The sequence below is a fragment of the Pocillopora damicornis genome, chromosome 3 (genome assembly GCF_964200805.1).
Source record: "Pocillopora damicornis chromosome 3, jaPocDami1.2, whole genome shotgun sequence".
Taxonomy (NCBI): Eukaryota; Metazoa; Cnidaria; class Anthozoa; order Scleractinia; family Pocilloporidae; genus Pocillopora; species Pocillopora damicornis.
In genome coordinates this window covers 22,434,583-22,460,219 of record NC_142672.1, presented here as the reverse complement: position 1 = coordinate 22,460,219, position 25,637 = coordinate 22,434,583, and the positions used below count along the sequence as shown (strand labels likewise).

The window sequence follows — 25,637 nt, the reverse complement described above, 5'->3', positions numbered from 1 at the left end:
ATTGTGCCAAGCATGAAAAGTTGAACCTGACTGCTAACCTAGTTATGATAAGCGCTGCGTGACACCTTAAACAACGGCTGAAGGAGACTGGGGATGGATTTTTGTCCGTTGCGTGACTTGATGCGTGACTTGACGCATATATTTCCAAGGCCTTCGGGTTTGCAAGGGCGAATAGGTCACGTTCTATCGATGCCTAAGATATTGAAGGATACTACGAATGTTCGGAGTCAATGTGTAACTCGAAAATGAAGGTTAGCCGAGAGGCGAAGCTCTGAAGGGCGAAGGCAACCTGGAAATTTTGAGGACACCTTTTTCCGTTGCCATTATCCTGGTGTAAGGTCAGTGTAAGAGGAGTGTAGGGTGGTCATGCATCTGGGTATAAAGGACAACACAGAGGACCAGGTGACTGGTTATACTATGGAAGCTAACGTCGCTTTTTATAGTTTCCAGTGCATCCATCGCATGTTGCATGATTCTCAAATCAAGAATTGTCATCGCTGTGACTAAATGCTCGGCAGCCGGGCACGGTCTCGCATAGACAAAATGCCTAGGAGTTAGAAAATTTCACAGATTTTCCACCGGAAGGTGCTTTCAAATGTCTTAGGATTATCACGTGTTTGTTTAGAAATGCTAAGCGATTCCAAAATGTCTTTGTTTCTTCGGAGGACAAACTCTACTAGTTTGACCATATTATAATATCGCTCTGTTGTCGACACTTGTACGCATCTGATCAGACGTACTGCCGTTCACGGTCTCAAATGGACTAAATGGCTGGCAGTTAGAAACTTTCACCAAAATGCCACTGAAAAAATTCATACAAACCTATTGAGTAAATTCGACGTTTGTTTGAAAATTTTCGCCTACACGTACCATACTAAAACATTTTAACATTATGCTACATGCTGCACTAGCTCGGAAGATTAGTCCATTAAAAAACCAAATTAATTTGATTCTGTAGAGGGTAAACGAGAACAGAATACACAGTTGTCTATTAACGGAAATGTGATAACTTTTCGACCAATAGTCGTTAGGAACATGATTTAGTGAAGGACATGAGTCCCCTTTTTAAACCAGTCAGTGTAGACTGAAACGATAACGAAAAAATTTGCATGTTGTAGTTATAAGTTCACGATCAATGAACTTATTCCGTATGATTATCCATAGCAAAATTCTTCGACATGACAGTAGTTGGAACACACGTTTCTTTCCTTCTAATTGGTTGGTGGCGATCAGTTCGTGCTTCTCCGGCGTACATGTCAATACGCTGGTGAGAGTCAGCGATTAAAGATTACAGAACTCTCTACTGACAGAAATTTGATAAATTTTGGAGCAAGAGCTCTAGGGAATTCCAAGTAGAGTCGGACTTGAATCGCCTTTTAAACCAGTCAGTGTGTGATGAAAGGGGATCAAGTGAATTTGCATGTTGCAGTTAGATTTTTATCAATTACGCTGTAATTCAGGTATACTGGATTAACGATTGACGCCTCATAGAATGCACAAGAATGGGCGGCTTTTCACGGTAGACGTTTGTATGAGGGTCCCATTGTTCGCGTTTCCACAAACCAGGTACAATTTGGTGCGGAATCAGTCGAATTTTTCAAGTGAGACAAAAACACACTGCCGAGTCAGCTTATCTAATTAGATCACAGGTGGCCCAAGCTCCAGTTGTGAGATGATCATCTTGCGAATTTAGAGTCATGGCGAAATTATAAGAATTTGTATGGGAATATTTACGACCGCTCTTAGGAATATAATTACGATCAAATTCTCAATGAAAATACCTCACCTTACTTCTACGGTGCATCGCTTTCTATCTGACCGCTTACAACGTTGAAAAGAACCCATTTTAGCGAGTTATCCATTCCTAGGTTTACTACGTACGTAAGAAAAGCTAAAATGGGATCTTCTCAATATAGTATGCGGTCAGATACTCAAGAAGCTAGAGTTGCTCGAGACTACGCCTCGAGCAACTCTGACGCATCTTTCGAGCTCTCCAAACTTTCCGCGTGCTTCATATCTCAATATCTCGATGAACGTACGCTGACGCATGAAGCAATTGTTAAATGAAATGTTTTAGAATAAGGGCCCAAGTAATACGAAGAAAGGCTACATGTCTAGGTAGATTTGCCAACTTTCAATCACGTCATGCCTTCAGCACTGCCATAGCTCTTAGAAAAACATGTTACCTTTAAGAGCTCCTCTTCCTCTAGAGTTTGACCCTCCACCCTACTCTCTCCTGTCGCTTATGACACGATAGGGTATGTTATGTAGCCTGCACGTTTAAGGGTTAAAGTGCTGTCTTATTTTTTACAGAACAAGCAAAAGAAAAGGATAACCAACGAAATATGGAAAGGAGTGAACAGGCGGTTAGTAGTCGTTCCACAGCCCCACATCCTTATGACTCTGCAAACTGGCTCTCTCGAGTAACATTGCAGTGGATGAACACCGTCTTAAGACTTGGCAGCGGAAAACCTCTGGAAAAGGAAGACATTTTTCCCGTTCGCGAGGCAGACAGTATGGATCAACTCGTTCAAAAACTTGAAATTGAATGGCAACGAGAAGTTAATTACAGCCGAGCCCAAGGCTACAAACCTCGCATGTGGAGAGCATTATCCCGAATGTTCTCATGGCGGGCGTACATGACGCTGTTTATTCTGAGAGCACTTAGATCTCTTGTCAGCGTTTTCCTACCGTTGCTGTTGTGGTTTTTCTTGTCGGACCTGGAACAAGTGCAGCAGGGATATTCTGTTTCTACCTTTCTGTTCGGAAGGTGCTGAACAGAATTATCTTGCTTCGTCTTCAGGGGGCTGTGGATGCTACACTGAGAGATCAGCAGGCTGGCTTCAGGAAGGACCACTCCTGTATTGACCAAATAGCCACACTTAGGATAATCATTGAGCAGTCAATTGAATGGAACACTTCTCTTTACGTTAATTTCATCGACTTTGAAAAGGCTTTTGATAGCCTCGATAGAAGTGTTCTTTGGTGCCTTATGAGACACTATGGCATACCGGGGAAATTCATTCGAATCATCAAAAATTCCCATGATAAGATGACTTGCAGAGTCCTTCATGCTAGTGGATTGTCAGATAGCTTCACGGTCAACACTGGGGTCAAGCAAGGTTGTTTGATGGCACCGTTTTTGTTTCTACTTGCTATGGACTGGATCATGAAGGAAACAACTAGAGAACAGCGAAGTGGGATCCAGTGGAACTTATTGGAGCAACTTGAAGATTTAGAGTTTGCTGATGATATCGCCCTGGTGTCAAGTAACAACCAACAAATGCAGGACAAAACAGCACGGCTAACAGCTAATTCCATCAAGTTAGGCCTGCATCCGAATGTAAATAAGACCAAGGTTATGAAGGTTATGAAGGTCAACTGCACCAACAACAGACCAGTTAAAGTGAGGGATACCATCTTGGAGGAAGTAACATCTTTTGTCTACCTAGGCAGTGTAGTCAGCATTGACGGAGGTTCCGATGAAGATATCAAGGTCAGGATAAACAAAGCCAGAGTAGCTTTCAATACGCTGAGGAAAGTGTGGTCCTCCCATGTCATCTCACGGAGAACCAAATTTAGAATTTTTAACACCAATGTCAAAGCAGTCCTCCTCTATGGCTCAGAAACGTGGAGAACAACTAAGCAAACGTCCCAGAAATTGCAGACCTTCGTCAATAAGTGCCTTAGGCGAATTTTAAAAATCAGTTGGACTGACAGGGTAACGAACGAGATGCTGTGGGAATTAGCAGGCGAGGAACCAATCATAACTCAGATCTCAAAGAGAAAGTGGAGATGGATAGGTCACATCCTAAGGAAACCGGCTAACAACATCACCCGGCAGGCACTACGTTGGAACCCCCAGGGCAAGAGAAAGAGGGTCGTCCCAGGAACTCCTGGAGAAGAGGTGTAGAGTCCCAAATGAGAAACTGGGGCCACACTTGGGCCACTTTAGGAAGATTTGCCCAGGACAGAACCCGATGGAGGACGGAAGTGGTTAATGGCCTATGCTCCAACCGGAGCTAAGGGAATATATATATATATATATACCTTTCTGTTCGTTGGCGGTATAATTTTTCTTTCTGTAATCAAGGGACTGACGAAGAATCACTTCAGTGGAATAGGAGAAATGTGAGGCATACGACTAAAGGTGGCGTGCATTGGGCTCATCTACAAGAAGGCGAGTGCCACAGATTTGAAGCAAAGTGTAGTGAAGTAGCTTCTACTTTTACGCTGTTGATCTCTTTTAATCTGTAAGGGCCGCTCTTTAGTTTTCACAGTTTCATTTCGATGGTATTCGGGGAGGAAGATACTGGGAACGGGCCTGAAGATTGGGGACTTGCTTCTATTCCATGCATTGATGTAATGATTGGGTTATAGTTACATATGAATGTCATTTAGCAACCAAGCTTCCAAATTCAAAACGGTAATTAGAAAAGAATCAATCCTCTTCTTAGTTGAGGCGGATTCAGAGAACTATTTTCTTGCCCTACTCCCTCTGCTTTTTTTCTTAATAGTTTAGTTTGGTTTTATTCAGAAAAATGGTTCGCCAACACATGGTCATGTTATCAAGCTAAACTATTCTCTAAAAACAACCAAGTATCTTTGAATATTTACTTAACTTTGTGTGATATTCCCCTTTTTACACAGATTCTAACTCAGCTTAAGCGCTGCGACCTTCAGAAAATTGTCTCGGGAAAGACCATAAATCTTGTGTCAAACGATGCTCAGAAGATGGAACGAATTGTTTGGGCATTGATCAATTTTCTGTTCTCTCCAATCGAGATTCTGGGTCCTTGCACAATTCTTTTGGTCTTGATAGGATGGAAAGCTCTTGTTGGAGTTTCATTTTATTCGATATCCATTTTTTGTATCATTGTTCTGTCACATTATAGTGGAAAACTACGCCTCAAAGCAGCAGAAGCTAGAGACAAAAGACTGAAAGTTATGAACGAGGTTGTATATGGTGTTCGAGCTGTTAAAATCTACGCCTGGGAAATGAACTTTGCTGATATAATCAAGCAACTAAGGAGGTAGAATAAGCAAAACAAACTAATTCATTCATGTTCATGGTTCCCAGCAGAAGAAAATACCATTACAATGTTTGACCTCTACCTTCAATCTTGAGCAAGCATCCGAACTAATTCAAGAGTTCTTTTGTAGCTGAATATCCGTATTTCCTACTCGTTGGCTTTCAAGTCTTGAAGTCTGCTCGTACTCTTTCTTTTTTGTTTTCATAAGCAAACTAACAAACAAGACTAACTTGGAAGCGGGGATGGCATAGTGGTGAGAGCTTTAGTCTCTTACCTCTCTAACTCGGATTGGATTACTGAACCTGGCGTTACATGTGGGTTGGGTTTGTTGATGGTTCTCCCATCTTTGCTGCGAGGGTTTTTCTCTGTTTCCTTTGGTTTTACTCCATCCTAAAAAAAACCCACACTCCAAATTCCAATTGGACCTGAAAACAGTTAAAAAGAAGAGCCCCCTCATTGAATGTCTATTGCTAAAATGCCTGTGTTTTTTTTTATTGTTATCACCATTATCATCATTCTTTTTCTCCTTTTTCTTCTTTTCTTTTCCTTCTTGTTCTCCTTCTTTTCTTCTTGTTCTTCTTCTTCTTGTTCTCTTTCTTCTTGTTCTTCTTCTTCTTGTTCTCTTTATTATTCTTCTTCTTCTTTTCTTCTTCTTCTTTTTAATTTTTTTCTTCTTCTTCTTCTTCTTTTCTTCTTCTTCTTCTTCTTTTCTTCTTCTTCTTTTTCTTTTTTTTTTCTTCTTGTACTTCTTCTTCTTCTTTCTCTTTTCTTTTTCTTTTCTTTCCCTTCTTCTTCTTCTTTTTCTATTCTGCTTCTTCTTTTTCTCCTATCTTCTACTTCTTTTTCTTTTTCTCCTTGTTCTCTTTTTTTCTTCTGCCTTTTATTATCATAATAATTATAATAATTATTATTATTATCATTATACGGTTAAGAATATATGAAAGTCATATATTTGAACTGCGGATAAAGACATGAATGAAAGTGATCCTCGCAGTGATGTGCACTACTTAGGCAGTAGTGAAAATAAGGCCTGAAAAAAAATTCAGGCCTGTACGGGATTTGAACCCATGACCTCTGCGATACCGGTGCAGCGCTCTACCAACTGAGCTAACAAGCCAACTGGGAGCTGGTCATGATGGTGGTTCTAAATAAACCCGTGAAGTGATGAATATACGGTTAAGAATATATGAAAGTCATATATTTGAACTGCGGATAAAGACATGAATGAAAGTGATCCTCGCAGTGATGTGCACTACTTAGGCAGTAGTGAAAATAAGGCCTGAAAAAAATTCAGGCCTGTACGGGATTTGAACCCATGACCTCTGCGATACCGGTGCAGCGCTCTACCAACTGAGCTAACAAGCCAACTGGGAGCTGGTCATGATGGTGGTTCTAAATAAACCCGTGAAGTGATGAATATACGGTTAAGAATATATGAAAGTCATATATTTGAACTGCGGATAAAGACATGAATGAAAGTGATCCTCGCAGTGAGGATCAGGCAGGCCTTATTTTCACTACTGCCTAAGTAGTGCACATCACTGCGAGGATCACTTTCATTCATGTCTTTATCCGCAGTTCAAATATATGACTTTCATATATTCTTAACCGTATATTCATCACTTCACGGGTTTATTTAGAACCACCATCATGACCAGCTCCCAGTTGGCTTGTTAGCTCAGTTGGTAGAGCGCTGCACCGGTATCGCAGAGGTCATGGGTTCAAATCCCGTACAGGCCTGAATTTTTTTCAGGCCTTATTTTCACTACTGCCTAAGTAGTGCACATCACTGCGAGGATCACTTTCATTCATGTCTTTATCCGCAGTTCAAATATATGACTTTCATATATTCTTAACCGTATATTCATCACTTCACGGGTTTATTTAGAACCACCATCATGACCAGCTCCCAGTTGGCTTGTTAGCTCAGTTGGTAGAGCGCTGCACCGGTATCGCAGAGGTCATGGGTTCAAATCCCGTACAGGCCTGAATTTTTTTTCAGGCCTTATTTTCACTACTGCCTAAGTAGTGCACATCACTGCGAGGATCACTTTCATTCATTATTATCATTATTGTTATTATTATTTTTATTATTATTGTTATTATTATTGTTATTATTATAATTATTATTATTATTATTGTTATTATTATTACTATTAGTACTATTATGACGTTAATATGATTTCATTTCCACCCTCCTACTCGTTCCCCAATTGAAAGGGACGACCAACAGAAGCGAAGTATTTTGTACCAAACATCCCAAAAGATGTCCAGGCTAAAGACAAAAAAAAGAAAATTACACCAGGTCATTCATGTTCTAATCATTTTCCTTCACAGGCGAGAAATGTGGTTTGTCAAACTACGAGGTCTCCTACTGTCCGGGGCAAATTCCGTGGGTTACACAACAGGGCCATTGGCCAGTCTGCTATCTATAATAGCTTTGATCGTTACTGGAGAACAGATTACTGCTTTGGAAATGTTTACAATCCTATCTTGCCTCAATGTAATTAATTTTTCTGTGGCCATAAACTTGAGCTACTCGCTGCCCTTCTTTGTCGAAGGCTACATTGCTGTCAAACGAATAGAGGACTTCATGTCAAAGGAAATTGGATTAACATGTGCAGACACAAACGAGGAAATTACATTTGCTAAGCAGCTAGGGCCAAATGGGTTTCTTGGTTTAAGTTTAAAAAGAAAAGAATGTAGTACAGCCATCGTTGGACTTGAGAGCTCCAAAGCTGATGATGCTAAATTGCTCTCTGTGTCGAGAACACCAACTAACACAAAAACTGAAAAGAATGAGCTATCTTTGTTCCGCGTCTCGGCTTCATGGAACAGAAGTGAAGACAGAAGAGCTTTAACCAACGTTTCATTATGTGTGGGCCAGGGTGAGATGTTGGCTGTAACAGGACCAGTTGGAAGTGGAAAGTCCTCTCTGTTAATGGCAATTCTTGGAGAGCTACCTGCTATCAGCGGAACAGTGAAATTAAATGGAAGAGTCGCTTACGTTCCACAAATTCCTTGGGTTTTCTCAGGCACCATCAGAGACAACATTTTATTTGGAAGACCTCTTGACGTTAGTAGTTACTATGAAACTCTTGATGTTTGCTGTATGCAACCAGATTTACAAAACTTCCCTAAAGGAGATTTGACCGAGATAGGACACCGTGGTGTAAGTCTCAGTGGTGGTCAGCGTGTACGTGTAAGTTTAGCTCGTGCACTGTACTCGGCTGCTGATGTCTACTTGCTGGATGATCCCCTCAGTGCAGTGGATGCCAAAGTTGGAAAGCATCTCTTTAATAACTGCATTTGCGGATTTCTCTCAAACCAAACTCGTGTTTTTGTGACTCATCAGCTTGACCTCTTAACTCATATACCTGACGTTATAGTGCTGAACAATGGGGTCAAAGTTGGGGAAGGACAATGCTTCCAGGATGAAGAGTCCAAAACTCTTAAGTTTGCTTCTCAAACCGAAAGTGCTGAGGGGACATGCCAATCCTCCCCGTATCGAAGCCCTAAGCTTCCTTTTGATGAAGACCTCGGGGATCAAGATTTAAAAGAAGAGGAAGAGGACCGCAATACTGGTTCCATTACTTGGAATATATATTGGAGCTACATCAGGACAGCTCTCGGAGTTCCTTTCGTGCTTTGCCTTTCTGTTGCTGTTCTTAGCATGAAATGTATGAGAACAACATTCCTTTTGAACGACAGCAACCTGATATTTTCTGCTATTGTAACTCACAAGCTCCATTTTAATTACTAGTGTGGGTAACCTTTTGGTTTCATCTTAGTTAAGACCACTCAGGATTTATATGGTATACCAATAATATCGCTCAATCAGATGTGTATTTGTGAATTCAAGTTTTTGTTTTCTGCGTGAAAAAGGCACTAAAGATACATATCAAAAACAAGAATCTCCAATTTTTCTTGGACTGCGGTTATATTAACTTCTTCGGGTGATAAATATATATGTTTTAGCTCATATACCTGGGATGCGAATCCAGGCTGATCTGGAAGTGATTTTCGCAGGGGAAGATATCTGTGTATCATTAATTGAAATCTTGGCACCATTTTTCAATGATATGATTTCAGTATTTATACTAGTTAAGATTATTACTTGCTATATTAATTTTTTTAGGGTTACTGGTTGCTTCTTATTGGTGGGCTTCTCAGGTTTCAGAAATGAGTCAGGAGCGACAGAGATCCTCTGCGACATTGGGAATATACGGCGCTATTGTTGGATCATCATTTTTAGGCAACATAGCCGTCTCACTACTTTTTTGTTTCATTCTCCTCAAAGCTTCTGAAATATTGCACAACAAAATGGTCTTGGCTGTCCTCAGGGCGCCAGTGCTGTATTTTGACAAGACCCCAGTTGGACGCATTTTAAATCGTTTCTCAAAAGACATCGGTAACATGGACTACGTTTTGCCTACTCACTTCCTCTTGGCTGTCGAAGTTTCTTTATTTTCCTTCAGCACCATTCTTCTTCCTGCTGCAACCAACGCTTGGCTTATTTTAGTTGCGACTCCTGTTGTCGCAGTTGTGTTATATTATGGACGATATTATATGAGGTCATCTCGTGAAATCAAAAGATTGGAGGCTATCACCTGCAGCCCTGTATATTCGCACATTTCAGAGACCATCGCTGGACTTGAAATAATTCGCTCATCTCAAATGGAGCAGCATTTCTTGAAAAGTCTCTTCAAGTAAGTTGGAATCTAAAACCAAAGATAAATTCTTTGGAAAGCATTGGAAAGTGGTGAAATAAATGAAAAAGCAAGTTAAATATCTGCTCTTAGTTGGGAAAATTTAAGAGTTTGAAATATTTTGAAATTGATAATGATAACTTTTTATAACACACTTTCGATCTGAACCGTTACGTTTTTACTGCCTACTACAACTCGTTTCTTTATGATACATGTCACCTTATAACGCTTTATGTTCAGATTTGACTCCCTGTTATTCAACAGTTGTGAAGATAAAGACTATCTTTATTAAGTCGAAAATTCGCCATTCACAACTGTAGTGACTACATCGTGAGACAAACGATGAAACTTCGTAACAAGTATAATTGCCACCTTCAATGCCAACAGCCTTTATTTATCTTGGTTCATACAACTCGGGCTTTTAGTTCTGTACACGTGAAATTAAGTTTTTGCTTCATGGAGGCGTTGCTAAATAATTAGCATCGAATGGCCTAAGTTACCTCGGGGGAGAGTTCATTTGTAATACGCGTACTTAATAAAAAGAATTACTAAAGTAAGTTTATCCGTTTCAAATGATAGATGAAATGATAAATTAAAAGGACACCAGAAAGAAAAGGGCAGGTTACATTGCGTTACTGGATTTCTTTGACACGTTTTCCTATTGTCCCATCCCAAAATCTCACGAATTTTGTTAGCGTACATGTCTAAGCATTTAACTGAATTATTTTCATCTTTTAAGATACCAGGATGAAAACACATCAGCTTTATTCATGGTAATAACAAGCTCACAGTGGCTTACTGTACGCATGGCACTTGCATGCAGTCTAATGATAGCCGCAGCAGCAATTGGCGCAGTTCTTGTCACTTAAAGCCCCGGTAATGTTTCATCAATTTTTCAGAGCTTCTTAGGTCCTAGAATTAAAGTAACTGGTAGCTTTTGTTTGTGTTGGAAATAATTACTGAGTTCCTGCTTTGTGGTTGGCGCACAAGCAGTGTAATCAACAGATAGATGGGCTGACAAAGACTGATAGATATACGCGACTTGAAGGTAAAAGCATGCACGGGCAAGTAGCCAGAAAGACAAATGAACAAATAGCAGTGAGATTAACAGCCACACTTTGAAGGACTTGGCGGAACTAAACACAGACACATTAAAATATGAACTGACAGAAATACAAACAGACAGACAGTAACAGCCAAATAAACAGATGGAAAGATCTAATTAAACCGACAGGCACAGAGATTGACAGGTAGAAAACCTATTACTTAGACCGACGCGCAGACGAGGAATAGAGGGAGAGAACTATGGCAAGAAAGCGCTTCGCCCCTAAAGAATTTCTGGCTATATTATATTCATTAATGAAACGATACTTTAGCTTTGGCAGGGATGTCCCTTTCTTTCTTGCTTGAATCGTTGGATGAGGTCCAGTATGGTATCAAAGTAAGTTCTGACGTTGAGAACTACATGACTTCAGTTGAGAGAGTAATGTGGTACACCACTTTAGAAGCTGAGCCAGGATATAGCACAAGAACCTGTCTTCCTTCGTCCTGGCCGCAGCGGGGTGACATAACCATCAGCAAGATGTCATTAAGGTACACTAAAGGTGGTCCTCAGGTGTTGAAAAACATCAGCTTCTCCGTTGCTGACAAGGAAAAGATAGGTATTGCAGGCAGAACGGGAGCTGGCAAGTCATCCATTATCGCTGCACTTTTGCGCATGCCTGAACCAGAAGGAAAGGTTAGAATACGATACTTCATACAACATATCCAAGGATTTTTATGACATGATAAACGAACCTACTTTGCAACGTTCGGGACTAGTTTTGTGAAAACGCACCCGGGAAACTGCCATTACCTAACACATTGCTGTAAAACCCAGTAAGCTGTGTATATCTGAAATATTTATGTACTGTAGTTGTGACGAGAGTAACGATAGGATCCGCTGTGAGAAAACTAAACCTGAAAAACTAATATTAATTTTATTTTGGTGTTGTGTCCTGACCTTACAATGAAAATTGCCACAATGGTTTAGGTAGTCGATAGAATTTTGAGTAAAAGGGAGGGTTCAATCCACTTCAACAACTGGTCATTTTCTGAGGAGACTTTCAAAAGTAAGAATTGCTAACTGTGTTGACTGAAGTGGAATCTGTTATATAACCCTAAACCTAACCCTATGTTAAGCAACAAATTGTGTGGGTGAAACATGAAACATCAAGGTATGAGACTTTTGAAAGTTTGAAACCGCATTACATGATAAACATTCCTTACATAATTTGATAATATCAATTACGATATCATTTACTTTTTATTTGCTCGTCACAGATTTTAATTGACGGTGTCGATATTGGAACTATTAACCTTCAGACGGCGCGGCGTTCCATGGCTGTTATTGCGCAGGACCCAGTTCTCTTTGGAGGTAGCTTGAGGAGAAACCTTGACCCATTTTCAAAGCATACAGATCTGGATCTTTGGGCTGCTCTTGAAGACGTGCGGTTAAAAGCCATGGTGGAAAAGCTTCCTGGTCAGCTTGACTACCAGGTAAAGGAAGCAGGGTCCAACTTTAGTGTTGGTGAGAGGCAGCTAGTCTGTTTGGCTCGTGCGTTGGTTCAGAAGTGCAAGATCATCGTCATGGATGAGGCTACTGCCAATGTAGATTTCAAGACAGACAACCTGATTCAGCAAGTCATTCGTCACAAGTTTAAAGACTCCACAGTACTGACAATTGCTCATCGTCTGAACACGATTATGGACTATGACAAGGTGCTGATTCTTGATGGCGGACGAGTAATGGAATTTAACAAACCTGAAATTTTGATGCAGAATGGTGGAATGTTCGCTGAACTGGTGAAGAATACCAATGAGGGGAAAATGTAAGCCAAAGGAATAAAGAGTAAAAGCCCAAATCATGGAAAATACATTGACTAAAGATTAAAAGTTGTTTTCAAATCTCATCGCTGAGGACATAAATGCCTTTCAGCAGCTAAATCGCGGCCGATTTTTTTTTTATTGTTAGCTTCTTTGCATAGATATAGACTGGTGATTGAAAAACAAAACAACTGTGCAGGTCTTGGCTGAGGGACACAGGAATTGTTGTCGTCATCCTTATTACACGCGCACCGGTAGCCGCCTCAATTGTTCTTTTATCGATAGTATGGAATTAATCATGATTGATTTTGTACGAAATGAAAATAAAATGCGATTCTTCTCCCCAAACGTTTGGGATTTGTTTCTTAATATGCCTTTTGCAAATTGAATACGTGTTCTTCCCTTTCGCTCATGAACACAGAGTTTGAGAGCCGTCCTATATTGGCCTTAGGAAGTATGCTGGCTTAATACCACTCTCGCATTAAATGCTTAGCTTGTATAATTAGTTTTAGTGTTTCAAGTCAATTATTCTATTTTTATATCTTGTTTATACGCTCGGAAGACCAGCGAGGCAACATTCCAAAAATTTTAAAGAGGGAAAGCGAGATATTAGTAAGTTGGGAAACCTCCAAGTAAGCTGTCGATGTAAGAGTTGAAGCAAGATATGTAACCGAAAATAGGTTTTCAACGAGTCCATACTGTAGCGATCCTTTAAACTTGATTTGAAATGATCTCGTAAATGTTTGGTGATGTTCTCCCAGTAAGAGATTTCATAGTCACAAAAACCTTACAATGTATTATTGAATATAAGAACGAGTTTTTTTCAATTAGTTTTTGACGTTGGAATACACATTCCTTTTCTGTTTTAGTGCGTAAAATAGCTTCTCACTTCTGAGTTTTGTCTGGAACAGTGACGTTTCTGAAACCGCTTATTATATACGCATTGTAAACTTCACCAGTGAGCAGCTTTCTAGAGGTTGCACATGATTGGAGTCTCAATGTTCCTGTCTGCACAAAGCATGTAACAATTGCTCAGTAGTGTGGGTTCTTTTGAGTATTTTTACCATAAGAAAAACAGTAGTCCCTGGTCATCTTTACCAAGACTCTTTTTAAAGCCAACAGTGATCTTACCTTAGTAAATAATATGTCATTTGCTTTTTAATTTACATGTGGTTGACTGTCAAATAGAGCCAATATGTTTAATTAGTTTTTACCTGTGTTGAGGTAGCCCTCAAACCCTCGTTTGACAAATGGCTCGTAAAATACATATATTTTTGTATTTCGTGCATAGATTGTTTTTGTTTGCTTCACTCGTTCTTTTGTGTGTTTGTTCTAAACTTCTAAATAAATCGTTCTAAATTCTAAACTTCTCGAGATAATGATTGAAATTCTCTTTCAGTCTGTATTATATCAATCCATCCTATTGGTGCAACAGCAACAGTTACTGAGATGGCTACCACTGACGTGCAAAAAGAATGAGGAAAACATTCCTGTGTCTCTCCGCCAAGCCCTACTCAGTTTCTTCAGTTACCATTAATAGTGTGCAGCTATGAAAGGAAGGTGAGGAAAAAAACAGTTGCAGTTTAGCACCTGAATAGTGTTTTTGTCCCCTGCCAAAGGATTCTACACAACTTTTGATTTTTATATAGGTAAAGGGGGGATACAGTGGATGTTTGATGAGAATTGGATTCTCTTCGAGAATTTACTGGTAAGTTATACTCTACAGGTATCATTATGGGGTTTATTTGTGTACTCGATTATTCTTAAACGATCTCGATATGAATTGATGTTAGAGTGCACTCAGTCTGAACAATATTAACTCACTACATTCAATCAGCCAAATTCTAAAAGGCCCTTAAATAGCTGGATGAATCTGAACACAACATTTTGGCAAAGCGAGAAAGTCTCAGCTGGTTGATCAGCATCCATCATTGGGGTGCTGCGTATCTTACATGCTTGGGATGAGATTGTGCCAAATATAAAAGGTCATTAAAAGCTAGACCTGAAACTGCTAACCGTTTGTAATGAGCGCTGCGTGACATCCTTGATTACGGCTGCGAAGGAGACTAGGGCTGGATTTTTTTCCGTTGCGTTACCTGTTGCGTCACTTGCTGCATGGAAGCCCTGTGGCTGTTCGGTAATAATTTCAACGCCTTCGGACATGTTATACCGATACCTGAGATATTGGAGGATAATACTATTGCTCGGGGTAAAACTGTAATTCGTAAAAAGACAGTCAGCGGAGAGGCGAAGCTCCGAAGGGTGAAGGCAACCATTTTCTGTTGAGGTCATTATCCTGGTGTAAGGTCTGTGAAAGAGTAATGTAGAATGATCGTGCATATGGGTATAGAGGGCGACACAGAGGACCGGGTGACTGAAAGAAATCCATTATGGTTATACTATGGAAGCTTACGTCGCTTTTAAAGCTTCCAGTGCATTCCATGAATGACCATTGCATGTTGCATTATTCTTAAATCAAGGATTTTGTCATCTAAATGCCCGGTAGCCGGGCACGGTCTCGCATAGGAAAAAATGCCCAGCAGTGAGAAAATTTAACAGATTTTCCACCGAAACATTCTTTCTAACTTCTTAGGATTATCGGATGTTTTTTTAGAAATTTCAAGTGATTCTACAAATTAATTGTCTTTTTCAGCGAACAAACTCTCCGAGTTTGAGCATGCAATAATATCGCTCAGTTGTCGACACTTAAAAATTGCCCGTCTCTGATCACACTGCCGAGCACGGCCTCGATGGACTAATGACCCCAAAATGCTACCGAAAAATTCGTACAAACCTATTGCGTACATTCGAGGTCGATTTTGAAATTTTCGTTTTTTTCAGAAGTGGTTAAGCTTACACGTACCATACCAAAACATACTAACATTATACTACATTGTAGTCTGCACTAGCTTAGAAGATTTGTCCACTAAAAAACCAAATTAATATTTGGAATCACTTAACATTTCTTGCCAAAATATAATACCCTTTAGAAGTTTCAAGGAATCTTTCAATGGTATTTTGGTGAAAATTGCTAACTGCCGGATATTTAGTCCATTCGAGACCGTGCCCGGCAGTCTGATCGGAAGCGTGTCGAGAACCGAGCGATATGAAAGTATGCTCAAGCGCAGAGTCTGTCTACAGTAAACCAAATTAAATCGCTTGACATTTTTAAACAAACATCTGATATTTCCTGAGCCCATTTAGTCTATTTGAGACCGTACCCGGCTGCTGGGCATTTAGTCGAAGCGTTTTATCATTTTATTTTGCTCATTATCAAACGCTTGGTAGACCAACGAGATAGTATTCCCACGATTCTGTGAAGAGTAAACGAGGACAAAATACAAAATTGCCTGTTAACAAATGTGACAACTTTTGAACTAATAGTTCTAAGTGACATGATTCAGTGAAGGACGTGAGCCCCCTTTTAAACCAGTCCGTGTAAAATGAAACGAGAACTAAGAAATTTGCATGTTGTAGTTATAAGTTCACGGTCAATGAACTTATTACGTATGATTAACTATAGAAAAATCTTTCGACATGACTATATTTTCCAACAGTTTCTGCGAGCGTTGAAATACACGTTTCATTTCTTCAGGTCCGTTCGCAGCGTTTGTGCTTCTCCGGCATGCATGTCTATAAATTTTGGAGCAAGTGCTCTAAGGAATTTGAAGTGGTGAAGGACTTGATTGGCCTTTCAAACCAGTCAGTGTATGATGAAATGGGGTCAAGTAAATTTGCATGTTGTGGTTGAAAGCGTTTCTTTCATTGATTCACGGTCTATGAACTAATTTTCGGATTTTCGACCGGATAACTTTTAGCCTGCAGAGTAGGCGTAATTTTGGCGAGCGAGTGCTCAGTTTTGTGAGCGAAAATTATGGCCGCCATCTTTGATTTTAATGGCAGCGGAAGGCTGGTATTCAGGTCTTTCAAATCATAGGAGATTTCTCTCCAGAATAACTCATAATAACCAACTGTAAATAACTAATTTATGCCTTATAGTCTCCATAAGAGCTAGTTAGCATACAAGAAATATCCTCGCATGTGTGATGACGAAATTAACATTGCAATTAGATCAGTGCCACCCTGATTTGTATAACAAACACAACAAGGCAACCTTTTTTTAAGGAAAGATGTTCTGTCACACGGTTGGATCTGAGTACGAGATTAGCTAGTACCTTAGGTTATCAGTAGCTTTTCCAACCCTTGGTCGTGAAATGTTTTAGAATAACGCCCCTATAGGCCCAAGTAATACGAAGTAAGGCCATCTCTACGTAAATTTGCTGAGAGTCAATCACGTCAAGCCTTCAGCACCACCACGGCTCTTAAAAGGTGTACGTTATCTTTAAGAGCTCCTAACCATCTAAAGCTTGATCCACCCCCCCTTACTTTTCCCACTCCCGCCCCCTCCCCTCTCCTGTCGCTTATGACACGATAGGGTGTGTTACGTAGCCTACTCGTTTAAGGGTTGAAGTGCTGTCTTATTTTTTACAGAACAAGCAAAAGAAAAGAATAACCAACGTAACATGGAAAGGAATGAGCCGGCGGTTAGTAGTCGTCCGACAGCCCCACATCCTTATGATTCTGCAAACTGGCTCTCTCGAGTAACATTGCAGTGGATGAACACCGTCCTAAGACTTGGCAGCGGGAAACCTCTGGAAAAGGAAGACATTTTTCCCGTCCGCGAGGCAGACGGTATGAATCAACTTGTTCAAAAACTTGAAATTGAATGGCAACGAGAAGTTAATAACAGCCGAGCCCGAGGCTGCAAACCTCACATGTGGAGAGCATTATCCCGAATGTTCTCATGGCGGGCGTACATGATGCTGATTGTTTTGAAAGTACTTAGACTTCTTGCCACCGTTTTCTTACCGTTGCTGCTGTGGTTTTTCTTGTCGGACCTGGGACAAGAACAGCAAGGATATTCTGTTTCTACCTTTCTGTTCATTGGCGGTATAATTTTTCTTTCTTCAATCAAGGGACTGACGAAGAATCACTATTATGGAATAACACAAATATGGGGCATACGACTAAAGGTGGCGTGCGTAGGGCTCATCTACAAAAAGGTGAGTGCCACAGATTTGAAGCAAAGTGTAATAGACTAACTTCTACTTTTATGCTGCTGACTTTTTAATCTGTAAGGGCCGTTCTTTAGTTTTCACAACTTCATTTCGATGGTATTCGTGGAGGAAGAAACTGGGTACGAGCCTGGAGACGGGGGACTTACCTCTTTGGTCTTCTATGCCACGCATTGATGTAACAATTGAGTTATAGTAAAATATGAGTGTCACTTAGCAACCAAGGTTCCAAAACGTTATTAAATAAGAGAATAAATCCTCTTCTTAGTCGAGGCGGATTCAGAGAACTATTTTCTTGCCCTACTCCCCTCCCTCTGAGGTGCAGTGATAAAAATTAATACCCTGGAAACGAGGTTTACCCTAACGGCTGTTCATTTGCTTCTTTTCTTAATATATTTTTTAGTTTGGTTTTATTCCGCAAAACAGTGGTTCACCAACTCATGGTTATGTTTTCAAGCAAAACTGTTTTCTGAAAATTGTAATATTAATTAACTTTAAACGTCACAGGAGTTACGTAACCCAGAACTGTCAAGGAATCTATTGATATTCGTTTTCGTTCTAAACCGCGTGTGTTGTAGTTTTCTTGTTAGTTACAGTTTAGTCGTTTTGTATCAAAGGTCTCTTCTTAAAGTGGAGTCGTTTCGCGTTTGAAGAACACAACAAAAAATAACCAAGCATCTTTGAATATTTACTTAACTCTGCGCGATATTGCTCTTTTTACACAGATTCTAACGCAGCTTAAGCGCTGTGACCTTCAGAAAATTGTCTCGGGAAAGACCATAAATCTTGTTTCAAACGATGCTCAGAAGATGGAAGAATTTTTTTGGGCATTGAACAATTTTCTGTTCTCTCCTATCGAGATTCTGGGTTCTTGCACAATTCTTCTGGCCTTGACAGGATGGAAAGCTCTCGTCGGAGTTTCATTTTATTTAATATCCATTTCTACCATCATGTTACTGTCACATTATAGTGGAACACTACGCCTCAAAGCAGCAGAAGCTAGAGACAAAAGACTGAAAGTTATGAACGAGGTTGTATATGGTGTTCGAGCTGTTAAAATCTACGCCTGGGAAATGAACTTTGCTGAAGTAATCAAGCAGCTAAGGAGGTAGAATAAGCAAAACAAAGTGATTCATTCATGTTCCTTCGCCCAGAGGAAGAAAATACCATTACAATGTTTTACCTCTACCTTCGATTTTGAGCAACCATCCAAAGTAATTCAAGAGGCTTTTCTTTTGTAGCTGGATATCCGTATTTCCCACTCGTGGGCTTTCAAGTCTTTAAGTCTGCACATATACTTTCTTTTTTGTTTTCATAAAAAAAAAACTAACAAACCAGACTAACTGGGAAGAGGGGATGGCATAGCGGAGAGAGCACCTGATTACTAAACCTGGTGTCACGTGTGGGTTGATTTTGTTGTCCCCTCTTTGCTCGGTTTTTCCCGATTTTTCCCCAGGTCCTCCGGTTTTACTCCACCCACAAAAACCCACACTCCAAATCCAATTGTACCTGAAAATAGTTGGAAAGAAGAACCCATTGTTGTCATTTTTATCATTATTATTTTTATTGCTATCTCCATTATCATCTTTCTTCTTCTTCTTCCTCCTTTTATTATATTACTATCATTATCTTTATTATTATTATTATTTTTATTATAACGATAATATTATTTTATTTCCACCCTTCTCCCAAATAAAAGGGACGACCAACAGAGGCGAGGTATTTTGATATCGAACATCTTAAGTCATTCACGTTTTAATCATTTTCCTTCAAAGGCGAGAAATGTGGTTTGTCAAACTACGAGGTCTCCTACTGTCCGGGGCAAATTCCGTGGGTTACACAACAGGGCCATTGGCCAGTCTGCTATCTATAATAGCTTTGATCGTGACTGGAGAACAGATTACTGCTTTGGAAATGTTTACAATCCTATCCTGCCTTAATGTGATAAATTTTTCTGTGGCTCTTGGCATGGCTTACTCGCTGCCCTTCGTTGCCGAAGGCTACATTGCTGCCAAACGAATAGAGGACTTCATGTCAAAGGAAATTGGACTAACATGTGCAGAGACCAACGCAAAAATTACATTTGCTGAGCAGCTGGGGCCAAATGGATTTCTTGGTTTAAGTTTAAAAAGAAAAGAATGTAGTACAGCCTTCGTTAGACTAGAGAGCTTCAAAGCTGGTAATGCTAAATTGCTCTCTATGTCGAGAACACCGACTAACACAAACACTGAAAAGAATGAGTTATCTTTGTTCCGCGTCTCGGCTTCATGGAACAAAAGTGAAGACAGAAGAGCTTTAACCAACGTTTCATTACGTGTGAGGCAGGGTGAGATGTTAGCTGTAACAGGACCAGTTGGAAGTGGAAAGTCCTCTCTGTTGATGGCAATTCTTGGAGAGCTCTCTGCTATCAGCGGAACAGTGACATTAAATGGAAGAGTCGCTTACGTTCCACAAATTCCCTGGGTTTTCTCAGGCACCATCAAAGACAACATTTTATTTGGAAGACCTCTTGACGTTAGTAGTTACTATAAAACTCTTGATGTTTGCTGTATGCAACCAGACTTACAAAACTTCCCTAAAGGAGATTTGACTGAGATAGGACACCGTGGTGTAAGTCTCAGTGGTGGTCAGCGTGTACGTGTAAGTTTAGCTCGTGCGCTGTACTCGGCTGCTGATGTCTATTTGCTGGATGATCCCCTCAGTGCAGTGGATGCCAAAGTTGGAAAGCATCTCTTTAATAACTGCATTTGCGGATTTCTCTCGAACCGAACTCGTGTTTTTGTGACTCATCAGCTTGACTTCTTAACTCACATACCTGACGTTATAGTGCTGAACAACGGTGTTAAAGTTGGGGGAGGACAATGCTTCCAGGATGAAGAGTCCAAAACTCTTAAGTTTGCTTCTCAAACCGAAAGTGCTGAGGGGACATGCCAATCTTCCCCGCATCGAAGCCCTCAGCTTCCTTATGATGAAGACCTCGGGGATCAAGATTTAAAAGAAGAGGAAGAGGACCGCAATACTGGTTCCATTACTTGGAAGATATATTGGAGCTACATCAGGACAGCTCTCGGAGCTCCTTTGGTGCTTTGCCTTTCTGTTGCTGTTCTTAGCATGAAAGGTATGAGAACAACATTCCTTTTGAACGACAGCAACCTGATATTTTCTACTATTGTAACTCACAAGGTCCATTTTCATTAGTGTGGGTAACCTTTTGGTTTTATCTTGGTAAAGACCTCTTAGGTTTTATATGGTATACCAATAACATGGCTCAATCAGATATGTATTTATGAATTCAAGTTTTTTTTCTGCCTGAAAAGGGCCCCAAAAACTCAAATCAAACATGAAAATGGGACTATGGTTACATTTACCTCTTCGGGGGATAAATATGTATGTTTTAGCTGAAATACCAGGGATATGAATCCAGGCTGATCTGGAAGCGATTTTCTCAGGGGAAAGATACCTGTGTATCATTAATTCTGGCACTATTTTTCAATGATATGATTTCATTAATTATAACTTTTATGATTGTTACTTACTGTTTTCATTTTTTCAGGGTTACTGGTTGCTTCGTACTGGTGGGCTTCTCAGGTTGCGGAAATGAATCAGGAGCGGCAGAGATCTTTCGCGACATTGGGAATATACGGCGCTATCGTTGGATTATCATTTTTAGGCAACATAGCTGTCTCACTACTTTTTTGTTTCATTCTCCTTAAAGCTTCCGAAATATTGCACAACAAAATGGTCTTGGCTGTCCTCAGGGCACCAGTGCTGTATTTTGACAAAACCCCAGTTGGGCGCATTTTAAATCGTTTCTCAAAAGACATCGGTAACATGGACGACGTTCTGCCTACTCACTTCCTCCTGGCTGTCGAAGTTTCTTTATTTTCCTTCAGCACCGTTCTTCTTCCTGCTGCAGCCAACGCTTGGCTTATTTTAGTTGCGACTCCTGTTGTCGCAATTGTGTTATATTATGGACGATATTATATGAGGTCATCTCGTGAAATCAAAAGATTGGAGGCTATCACCTGCAGCCCTGTATATTCGCACATTTCAGAGACCATCGCTGGACTTGAAATAATTCGCTCATCTCAAATGGAGCAGCGTTTCTTGAAAAGTCTCTTCAAGTAAGTTGGAATCTAAAACCAAAGATAAATTATTTTGAAAGAATTGGAAAGTGATGAAATAAATGAAAAAGCAAGTTAAATATCTGCTCTTCATTGCGCAAATTAAGAGTTTGAAATTGATAATAACTTTTTATAACACACTTTCGATTTGAGCCGCTACGTTTCTACTGCCCACTAAAACTAATTTCTTTATAGTGATACATGCCTCCTTCAATGCCTACAGCTTTTTTTATCTTGGTTCATACAACTCGGACTTTTAATTCTGTACTGACGAGAAATTAATTTTTTCCTTCATGGAGGCGTTGCTAAATAATTAGCATCGAATGGCCCAAGTTACCTCGGGAGAGAGTTCATTTGTGATACGCGTACTTAATAAAAAAAATTGCTAAAATAATTTTATCCGTCTCAAATAATAGATGAAATGGTAAATTAAAAGGACACCAGAAAGAAAAGGGCAGATTACATTGCGTTACTGGAATCCTTTGATAGCGTATATGTCTATGCATTCAACTGAATTCTTTTCACCTTTTAAGATACCAGGATGAAAACACATCAGCTTTAATCATGGTAGTAACAAGCACACAATGGCTTACTGTACGCATGACACTTGCATGCAGTCTAATGATAGCTGCAGCAGCAATTGGTGCAGTTCTTGTCACTCAAAGCCCAGGTAACGTTTGCATCAATTTTTCAGAACTTCGTAGGTCCTTTAGTTAAAGTAACTGGTAGCTTTTGTTTGTGTTGGAAATAATAACTGAGTTCCTGCTCTGCGGTTGGCGGACAATGGACAGATAGACGGACTGACAAAGACTGATACATATACACGACCTGAAGGTAAAAGCACGCACGGGCAGGTAGCCAGGAAGATAAATGAACAAACAGTGGTGGGTTAACAGACACAAATTGAAAGACTTGTCGGACCTAATCACAGACACATAGAAATACGAACTGACAGAAATACAAACAGACAGACAGTAACAGCCAAATAAACAGACAAAAGGATCTAATTGAACCGACAGGCATAGAGATTGACAGCCAGGTAGAAAACCGGCGGACGCGTAGACAAAGAACAGCGAGAAAGAAGTACGGCAAGAAAGCACTTCGCACCTCAAGAATTTCTGGTTATATTATATTCATTATTGAAATGATACTTTAGCTTTGGCAGGGATGTCCCTTTCTTTCTTGCTTGAATCGTTGGATGAGGTCCAGTACGGCGTCAAAGTAAGTTCTGACGTTGAGAACTACATGACTTCAGTTGAGAGAGTAATGTGGTACACCACTTTAGAAGCTGAGCCAGGATATAGCACAAGAACCTGTCCTCCTTCGTCCTGGCCGCAGCGGGGTGACATAACCATCAGCAAGATGTCATTAAGGTACACTAAAGGTGGTCCTCAGGTGTTGAAAGACATAAGTTTCTCCGTTGCTGATAAGGAGAAGATAGGTATTGCAGGCAGAACGGGAGCTGGCAAGTCATCCATTATTGCTGCACTTTTGCGCATGCCTGAACCAGAAGGAAAGGTTAGAATACGGTACTTCACACAACATATCCGAGGATTTTTATGACATGAAAACCGAACCTACTTTGCAACGTTCGGGACTAGTTTTGTGAAAACGTATGCGGGAAAGCGCCATCACTTAACATATTGCTGTAAACTCCAGTAAGCCATGAGCGTCTAAAATATTTATGTACTGTAGTTGTGAAGAGAGTACCGATCAGATCCGCTGGGAGAAAACTAAAACTGATACACCAATATTAATTCAATTTTGGTGTTGTGTACTGATCTCATAATGAAAATCCAAACAATCGTTTAGTTAGTATCGTTTAACAATCGATAGAATTTTGAGTAAAAGGGCGCGATGCAAGTCACTTCAACAATTGGTTTTCCAAGAAGACTTTCAAAAGTAAAGAATTGAAAATTGTGTTTATTGAATTGGAATCTGTTATTTAAAAACTGTCCTTTGTTAAACAACAAATTGCGTGAGCGAAACATGAAACATCAAGGTATGAGACTTTTGGAAGTTTGAAACCACATTACCACATTACATGATAAATATTCCTTACATGATTTGATAATATTAATTACGATATTATTTACTTTCCATTTGTTGGTCACAGGTGTTAATTGACGGTGTCGATGTTGGAACTCTTAACCTTCAGACGGCGCGGCGTTCCATGGCTGTTATTGCGCAGGACCCGGTTCTTTTTGGAGGTAGTTTGAAGAGAAACCTTGACCCATTTTCAGAGCATACAGATCTGGAGCTTTGGGCTGCTCTTGAAGACGTGCGGTTAAAAGCCATGGTGGAAAAGCTTCCTGGTCAGCTTGACTACCAGGTAAAGGAAGCAGGGTCCAACTTCAGTGTTGGTGAGAGGCAGCTGGTTTGTTTGGCTCGTGCATTGGTTCAGAAGTGCAAGATCATCGTCATGGATGAGGCCACTGCCAATGTAGATTTCAAGACAGACAACCTGATTCAGCAAGTCATTCGTCACAAGTTTAAAGACTCCACAGTACTGACGATTGCTCATCGTCTGAACACCATTATGGACTATGACAAGGTGCTGATTCTTGATGGCGGACGAGTGGTGGAATTTGACAAACCTGAAATTTTGATACAGAATGGTGGAATGTTCGCTGAACTGGTGAAGAATACCAATGAGGGGAAAATGTAAGCCAAAGGAGTAAAGGGTAAAAAGTCCAAATCATGGAAAATACACTGACGAAAGATTAAAAGTTGTTTTCAAGTCTCATCGCTGGGACAAAAACGCCTTTTAGGAGCTTAATTGCGGCTGATTTGTTTTTTTTTTTTTTCTTAGCTTCTTTGCCTAGCTGTAAACTGGTAATTGAAAAAAACAACTGTGCAGGTCTAAGCTGACGGATACAGGAATTTTTGTTGTCATCCTTGCTACACGCCCACAAATAGCCATTGTTATGGAATTAATCAAGATTGATTTTGTGCGAAGTGAAAATAAAATTCGATTTTTTTCCCCAAAAGTTCTGGATTTGTTTCTTAATGTGCTTTTTGGTAATTGTAAGAAACCATTAAACACCAATACATGTTCTTCCCTTTTGCTCATATCACAAAGTTTGAGAGTCATCCCATATTGGCCTTAAGAAGTATGCTAGCCTAATAGCACTCTTGCATTAAATGCTTAGCTTGTATAATTCATTTAAGTGTTTCGAATCAACTATTCTGCAATTAGATCTTGTTTATATGCCTTGGAGACCGGCGGGGCAACATTCCGAAAATTTTAAAGAGGGAAAGCGAGATATCAGTAGGTTGCGAAACCTTCAAGTAAGCTGTCGATGTAAGAGTTGAAGCAAGAGATTAAACCAAAGAGTAGGGTAATTCGGCAAGGAAAAGGGCTCCTCTCTCTTTGATCTCGCAAATGTGTAGTGGTGAACCCTTAATGATAGGTTTCACAGTCACAAAAACTTGACAATGTATTCTTGATTGTGAGAACGCGTTTTTTCAATTAGTTTTTGACGATGGAACACACTTACCTTTTCCCCTTGTGTGCATAAATTAGCTTCTGGACTTTACAAGTGGGCAGCTTTCCGGTGGCTGCAGATGAATGGATTCTCATTGTTCCTGTCATATAAAAATTGCTCAGTGATGTGGATAAAAGCTGAGTATGCAGTTCATGAAAACTAATAATTTCTGATATGTACATAGTTTCTAATTTTGTGAAGTTTTAAATTCAGCAAAGGTCGTTTTCCAAGCACCACATAAAACCTCACTGATCCCTAACCTCTAACGTTCTGGGTCGCAGCAACCCAATTTTACGTGACTGCAATGATGCAAGAGATGGATATCACAAAAATCTAGATCTCT

General features: G+C 40.0%; 2 protein-coding genes across 3 annotated transcripts; both read left to right on the top strand.

Annotated features, from left to right (window-relative positions):
* Positions 1-2,345: 2,345 nt before the first annotated feature.
* LOC113668429 (ATP-binding cassette sub-family C member 4) lies at positions 2,346-12,955 on the top strand. Its single transcript, XM_089200802.1, is given in 8 exon segments — positions 2,346-2,752; positions 4,048-4,180; positions 4,651-5,033; positions 7,371-8,713; positions 9,172-9,742; positions 10,482-10,618; positions 11,119-11,480; positions 12,065-12,955. Coding segments are annotated over 8 exon segments (3,888 nt in total). The 3' UTR covers positions 12,617-12,955.
* A 1,768-nt stretch (positions 12,956-14,723) lies between these two features.
* On the top strand, positions 14,724-24,723 carry LOC113668450 (ATP-binding cassette sub-family C member 4). 2 transcript variants are annotated; one of them, XM_089200795.1, is made up of 8 exons: positions 14,724-14,913; positions 17,099-17,670; positions 18,408-18,790; positions 19,458-20,800; positions 21,236-21,806; positions 22,340-22,476; positions 22,963-23,324; positions 23,923-24,723. In XM_089200795.1, exons 2-8 carry the CDS (start codon positions 17,131-17,133, stop codon positions 24,472-24,474), a joined length of 3,888 nt encoding a protein of 1,295 aa, XP_089056921.1. In that variant the 5' UTR covers positions 14,724-14,913; positions 17,099-17,130; the 3' UTR covers positions 24,475-24,723. The 2 variants fall into 2 exon arrangements, with proteins under 2 accessions (XP_089056921.1, XP_089056922.1); XM_089200796.1 differs by having other exon boundaries at positions 22,963-23,335; positions 23,923-24,025.
* The last annotated feature ends 914 nt before the right edge of the window (positions 24,724-25,637 follow it).